Source organism: Pinus tabuliformis, chromosome 7 (genome assembly GCF_031772625.1).
Source record: "Pinus tabuliformis cultivar Carrire ecotype Pingquan chromosome 7, CPIR1, whole genome shotgun sequence".
Taxonomy (NCBI): Eukaryota; Viridiplantae; Streptophyta; class Pinopsida; order Pinales; family Pinaceae; genus Pinus; species Pinus tabuliformis.
In genome coordinates, this window is record NC_142293.1 from 472,170,666 (window position 1) to 472,178,735 (window position 8,070).

The window sequence follows — 8,070 nt, forward strand, 5'->3', positions numbered from 1 at the left end:
TGTAGATAAGGACTGGGAAGCCTGTCATTTTGAATTCCATATACTTCCCAATGAATTCAAATGACTCAGCACGGAAACCTTCCAGTCCCCAGAGCCTTTCATTGTATTAAATTTGTGTGATCTGCAGGAAATCAATTCCAATCCCTTGATTGGCTCCAAGAGAAAACCACAGTGAGTTCAGTGCATTCTTCCTCTGATGCATGGGAATGAGAGTATGGGCTTTAGGGTTGCCTGTAACTATTTTGAGGTCTCCATAGTTGCCTACAGACCCAATGCGAAGAAGAAGACGAAGAGTGCTGGGATTGTTGATGGCAATCTGGCTATTGGGTTGGCTTGCAGGCCGGCCCCTCCTTTCAGATTTCCTAGTCTAGATGATGTTTCGATTGGATTTCATTCCAAGAAGGGGGAGATCTTCATTGCAGGTGCAGGAGAAGTATGTTTCTTTGGCAATCCCTGGAATAGAATCGGAGCCACCATCGGTTGTGGATATGATATTAAACGAGGACTTTGTTACTTTACTCAAAACAATAGTCCTTCTGTGTTCACTACATTTGGAGTTGCAAATTGTATTGAGAACAATATGTTCCCAACCATTGGAGTTGACTGCGATGTGACTGTGGTTGTTAATATGGGTCAGATTCTAGAATAGCTTTCAATGCATGCTTGTTATGATTGCAAATCAAGTATCATTCTACAACCCAGGTAAGGGATCCATAATCCATTAGCCTTGATGTTTTGGATATTGCTTATTGCTAGTGTTCACGTGTTCACTGTATTGATCTAAGATTGTCCTAAATGAACTTTGGATTGTTAACAAACACAGCCTACAGGATATATAGTCTTCCTCCAGGTGGGCATCTCCCCATGTCCCCTACACATGCTGTAAAACACCTCACTTTCCTCTATGAAACATGCAATCCAAGAATAGATCCATGTTAAGGGGACACTAGTAAATTAGTAGTCCAGGGCCTGGAGTATGGTTGGCACACAAATCTGCCGAGACTGGAAGCAAGAATGTACATGGAAGTATTTCCACAAGACACTATATATGAGTAGGTTCATTATTTCATTATGTAACATTCAATTTTACTTCCATATCCTAAAGATTTGGTAATATTACTTAAACGTTTAGTTGAATGCAAAAATGCTCCTCTCATAGATAAAGCATATATATTGAGATAAACCCTACCCTCTATCAAAAAATGTGTCTTTTAATTGATGCATGCCGCCATTTTTAAATCAATCATGTTATCATATGGATTTTACTTGATCATGGGTCGGAATAGTTACAATACATAGCCAAGTATACATAGCAACATCCGAATGTATGTTTAATGAATATACGGCCAGGGTGAAGTGTGTATATATATATACATAAATTGGGTGTCGCAGCTAGCTGATTATGGTTTGGGATCTAACCTGATAGCTTTTTGCACAATGAGATCATCAGGATTCAGGGGGATTGAAGAAGGCATTTATCCGGTGTCGTCCTCCTGCTACTCTGACTAAAACCCATGATTGTGGATATGTTGGTTTTGATATCCCTCTCAAATGTCTATTTGACCCATTTACACCAATTCTCTGCACAAACTCGGCTGAATTCGAAGTTCCAGCAGGTTTTTCTTATGCCCTGCTCCTGAGTCCTCACCAAAGTCACTGACTCACCACATTGTTGAATAACTTACAGATTGCGGACCGCGATGGATTGGAATTTGAAAATTGAGACGAATTGGAACTTGGAACTGGAAGTTACAACTTGCAAAAATCACCATAAATTCGTAACCTAACTCTGCATCTACCTGCAGTGGGTAGCTGGGAATTAATTACTGTTAGTACCATACCATTTACGGTTTTACTTGTTGAAAATTAGAAACTGTTATAATATCAGTGATATTTATAATTATGACTTAGAAACTGATACGGGTAACGGGTTACGGGTGGATACCTATTAGTAATTACCGTGGATTATTAAATTAAATGTTAATAAATCTTCCATTCAGCGCAACTTGCAAGGTTATATATATATATATATAATTTATAAATAAAAAAAATTAAAACTTTTCATTTTTAAACATGCCCGTCATATTGACGTTCTTAAAAATTATTGGCAATTTACACATAACATGGAGATTTGAAACTATAACGTATTTTACGTATAAAAAAAACTAAATACAAATATATAGGCATCAAATTTAACCTCTGATGGCCATATATAGATATACATATTAAAAAGGCCATACACCAAGTATTAAATACCCACCAAACATAAGACACTGGGAACCAATAAATCCTATGCATTAATAGCCCAATAGCATAAAATGCATAGGGTTTATTGGTTGCCCTGAAATCACTGGGCAACTCTGAACATACCTGTACGATTCTCCATCCTGAATAATGTCCGAATTAGTCGATTAAAAACGTGGTTCAAGACCTGGGTCTCACCGTACGCGTCAGAGAAAATAACAAATCTGACTGGCCAGGCTCTGCATTGATTCAACACTTGGCTCGTAACAGGGTCCCACTGTAAATGTGAGATAAAAATACACCAACACACCGTAGCAATCCATGTCCAAGGTACATGTCAGCTAAAACGAATTATTTCAGTATATGACAGCAGGAAAGGGCGCATTAAAGTTCAGGTACAGCTAACGACAAATTCCATAATATCACCCCGTCAGCGGTGGAAGCATCCGAGCAAGCGGTTTCTCGTCGGAAAAGGTTGGGGCACCGTACACGTCAGCTAAACGAATAAATAGAATGCAGAGTGGTTTTCATGAATTGAGTGTGATTTTTTTAATGAGCTAGAGGTTTCAAGTTCAATTCCCAGCAACCATGGCTTCTCCAATGAAAAAATAATACTATTCTAAGTTTGCATAAAAAAGCCCGAGGGATAATACTGTTCTAGGTTTGCATTAAAAAAAATGTGAAGACAATGGCAGTGCGAACATGTCTGAAGAAGCCAAGGATTCGGAAATAAAATTGAGAAAATAAGGTAGAAAACACCTTTAACCGCTGCAAATAATTAGGTATCGCAACTGTGGTTGATAATAACCCAAATAGACCCAAATCTCCCTCACCTCATCCATCCAACGACCTGTTGAGTTCAGTTCAGTTCAGCGATCGGACGACCTATTCAGTTCAGCGATCGAAGAGGAATGTAGATTGTTTTGGCCTGTTCAGTTCAGCGATCGAAGAGGAATGTAGATTGTTTTGGCTTGTTCAGTTCAGCGATCGAACAACCCAACAATAACTCTGCCCAGAAATACTTCTGCTTTAGCAATTTCCCCTCTGCTCTTGTTTAGGAACTTCCTCTGTTTTCTACCCAGCATTCTAGCGCTCGGACGTATTAGTGAAAATTTGCTAACGTCAGAGGAAAAATTTATGAGAAAATAGATACTTAACGCGAATGCCACTTGGCCAAATGAATCGAAGGTGGATGGGTCAATTAAATAAACGACAAAATCGATTCCGGGGAAATCTCACTTTGCATCTCTGTAACTGTTGCCCCTGCCTCTGCCTATGCTGCTTAAACCACTGATGTATGCTCTGTTGTTTCTAGACTTGTTGCTTAAGGTTCTGAATCAAAAGGTAATGCTGCTTCCATCCCTTAACTTTTTTATTCTAGATTTAATTTTGAAATATAAATAAGAATATATTTTTATTTTGAAATATAAATAAGAATATATTTTTATTGGGTTATTTATATTATATAAAATAATTAAATAATTATTCTTTATATTTTATAAATATATAAAATTATTTAATATTAATTTAATATTTATTATTGTTATTTTTAATATATATTTATTTTAATTTTAACAAAGTACTATTATATAAAATATATATATTATAAGGGGAAATTAAAAGAAAATAAATCTTTTCTACACATCGATAATATTATTATAAAAAAATTAATAAAAAAATATATTTTTGTATTCAAACTTCTGTGATTCATAATGAATTAAACAAAGTTTTTTAGTGGAAATCACATGAGAGAATTTTTTGGCCAAGCATAATGACGCATTTCGAACCAACAAGTGTGATTCATCATCAGGACCAGAGCCAACAAGAATGATTCATCAAGAGTGATTCATCATCAGGACTAGATGAAGAGGCAGAGCATGGAAAAGGCGTAAATAGAGAGCATGTAGAGACATAATTTCAAATAACAGCTATATTTGAACAATAATGTTTAAATTATAGTATTAATTTATTTATTTATTTTTTTCTCGGCAAAGACTATTTATCTATTAACTGAAAATAAAAATATTTTTACATATAAACGAGACCTCAGAAGAGTCATGAGGCCTCTGTACACAGCAAGTTCGCCTCAGAATGTAAGGATTCTGAGCATAGGTGCTACAAAAGACTTCATTACAACAAAACATTTTAGATAAAGACCAGAAGATGAGAGAGGTTGTGCACGAGAGCAGAGAGGCAAGAAGCCATTGCAGGTCTGCCTGTAAAGCATTGCTTCTGGCTTGAAACTGTGCAAAAACTTCACGCTGACGGAGATAAACCATGTGTTTTGTCAAAGTGCCTGAAGACCAACGTCTGCTTGACAGACAAAAAACAAAAAATACCGAACGGCGCCGCGTGTGCTTAATCTTCCTTGCTTCCGCCAGAGGTCTTCTCGTCTGCCGGACGTTCACAAGCCACCCCCAGAACTTCATCACCAGCCTTATCGTCCTCAGGGATTAAAATTGGGCGGTTGGAGTCATTCATAGCTTCAACCCCTTCAGCAGTGAGAATATCGACATTGGGCAGAGTGATTCTCGGGCTCTCAATGTTGCCTGTTTGATCCACCAAAGCTTTCTCCGGACTGTCCAAGGTCAGAGGCTGCCCGCTGCTCTGAGAGGGCTCCGGTGCTATGCAAGCCAGAGGATGGATGGGATTTTCTTCCTCAGAGATAATTAAGGTGATGTGGGCAGAGACCAGAGGTCGGACGAGGTTACTTTGGAATTTAAAATGAGTGGTCTGAAAGGCGTTGTTAGGGAGAGGCCGACGAACAGAGCTAGAGGGCGGTGCAGTAGCCTGAGGTGGATGGGGACTTGCAGGGGAATTATCAGGGTTATCGGAGCTGCTAGGAGAGAGCCGAGAGCCTTCACCCAGATTTCCTCTGGGTCTTTTCCTACCCCCTCGTCGACCCATGATGAAATGCAGGAAAAAGGCAACAGAAACCACAGAACCAACAAAGAGCGTAGTAAACAAGCAAAATGCGTGAACCAGAGCAGGATAAGTGTTCTGCTTACCCCTGAGTCGCGTTTGAAACATGCAAGGCATGCCTCTGAGGAGGAGAACTCTCTTGCTTCCAGGAGAATTCGCAAACCAGAATTCAGAACCAGAGTAATTGGATCCCATCGTGGAAAGGAAGAGCTGGGTGGTGAGGAATATAACCAGCCTCGCCATGCCTTGAACCGTGTAACCCATAAATGCGCAGACACCACCGTTGCCGTCATAACACTGAACCATCATATTACCTGAGGTGAAAATCTGGGGAGCCTCGCCGCTCTGCTGCATGCAGTACGCGGTAATTACACTTGCCATCAACGCCATTTAAGACCGCTCTAACACCCGCATCCGGGGTATAGTATTAATTTATTAATATATTAAAAAATATATATTTAAATAATGATATTATTTATTCTCTCATGTGATTTCTTCCGGAAGGCTTTGTTTAAAAAATATATTATTAATAATGAATAACAATATATATGGCATAAAAATGTTCATACTGTGGATTCTCCGGTAACTGATTCAAAAGATACAAACCACAGATCTCTTAAATCCATAACAATATATACTTTTCATTTTATTTATTTATATATAGATATAATATATAAATATAGTATTTATCTTATGAATAATATTGTAATAACAAATATTTAATATAAAATGTAATTATTATTATCATTAACGATGTTGATATATTTACATATAAATCTAATATTTTTTTTAAGTTTTTTGTTATAGTATTTTCTATATTTCATGTGATAACATCTCATTATAATATAATAATATCTATACCAAATTAATATATTGAATTAGAGATATATTTAAATAAGTTCAATATGATTATAATATCTCAATTATATATTAATGAAAATTATTATAATAATATATTATAAATAATTAGTTACATAAATAACTCATCAAATAATATTTATCTTAATTTTATAATTATATTCATTAATTTTTTTTCATTAATAATTTAGTGATTTTGGAAAAAGAGGATATAAAATCATTGATTTCAAATATATAAAATTAAGACATCACCACAACATTATTGGAAAAGTGCTTAAAGAACATTCTAGATAGTTATGGAAACAAAATAAATAGTAATGAAAAAAAAAAAAACTAAAAAGTTTATAATTTGAATTTAAAAGTAAGTGTTTATAATTGATTAAGGAAAGAAGATTATGATGTCAAAGTAATTTTTATATAGGTGTAATTTAGTGATTAAATAATTGACAATTAATTAAAAAAGAAAAAAAGAAAAAATATTGTAATTTATTCATTAATATTATAATGAATGCATTTACTAATAAAAAAATTTAATATATAAAAATTTTTTCAAAATTAAATTTATAAATGAAAATTAAATCTATTAAATCATTTTTCATTTAATTATTTGTCTTTTATTAGACCATTAAAAATCTTAATCCCTAATTTATTAAATATATATTATTTTAATAGAGAATAAAATACTTAATATGTAATATATAAAAAAAGTATTAAAGCAAAACCAATCAAAATATCATATTAAATGGATATTATTCCTTCCATGTTCATATTTAATATTAATAAGGATCTTTTAAGTTTGAGTTTCATTTGTGATTTAATTTCAAAAAAGAATGAAAATAAATTTTGTATATACAAATCATATATCTCAAAGTTGATAATCTTATTTTTTTATAACAAAGTTTAAATATGATTAAAAATTAATAAATCGGGAGAAAATGATTTCCTACTATAGATTTAAATAACACTTTTTATATATTTACTTATGAAATATATAACAAAATTAAAAATTTAATAACTATTTCAAAAATTTTAAATTTTACATTAGTTGGTTTGAAACGTTCACCAAATCCCAACGATGTGATTACTCTGAAAGACTTATATCTAAATTACGTGATTACTCTGAAAGACTTATATCTACATTATAGATCACAAAAATCTCAGATCTAACATTTATATTCTTCCACTCTATTTTCTCTATTTTAAAATTTAGAATTAAAAAATAAATTTATGCCACATATTTATAATCTATTTAGATTTATTTATAAAAATATACTTATATTATTATTGTTATTTTTATACTTAACTTTAACTTTAACTTTCATTAAGAATAATGGTATCATTGTTCTAAATTTTTAAAGTCAAAATCATTTTATATATATATATATATATATATATATATCATTTTTATTAAAAAAAATTCAATCTAATTTAAAATTTCATATTTTATATACTATGTATTAAAACTATATAACAATTCAAAAATCGCATTTATACTACTTTCTTTATATTGAATTTCAATTAAATATGATATACAATTTATACTTAATATTTTCCAATTTAAAATATATATGTTATATTATTCAATTTCTCATATATTAATATAAATTACATATCACATTCTTAAATTGTAATCTATATTTACTTTTTAATAATAAAAAATAAAAAATATTGTATAAAAACTTGCATTACTTTACCTTAATATACTAACTCTTTGTATTTGATTAACTTGAAATTAAATATTAAAAATATAAGATATTGTTTATTTTCAATAAAAAAGTAAATATTAAACGAACAACATACATTGCATTAGTGCATTAATACAACCATCTGATATTGTTTACAGAAAATTAAATCTTAAGAATATAACTTCTTGCGTTTTTAAGCTGCCGCTGCAATTAGCGGGCTGGGCAGGTTCAAATGTGTACGCTACACCATCATCAATTATGCTCGAGGTAGCTGATTGAACACGTGGTTCGTGACTGGGTCTTACTGTACAGAGAAAATAACAAACCTGACAAACCGAGCTCTGCGTTGGTGATCTTAACG

At 32.8% G+C, this 8,070-nt stretch overlaps 1 protein-coding gene across 1 annotated transcript; it reads left to right on the plus strand.

Moving 5' to 3' along the window:
- Positions 1 to 214: 214 nt before the first annotated feature.
- LOC149247997 (SPRY domain-containing protein C285.10c-like) lies at positions 215 to 649 on the plus strand. The gene has a single exon (XM_089446848.1). It carries the CDS (start codon positions 215 to 217, stop codon positions 647 to 649), a length of 435 nt encoding a protein of 144 aa, XP_089302974.1.
- The last annotated feature ends 7,421 nt before the right edge of the window (positions 650 to 8,070 follow it).

What these genes read in the sequence shown, in the direction of transcription:
- LOC149247997 (XM_089446848.1), top strand. Translation starts at nt 215, where the DNA reads ATGGGCTTTAGGGTTGCCTGTAACTATTTTGAGGTCTCCATAGTTGCC.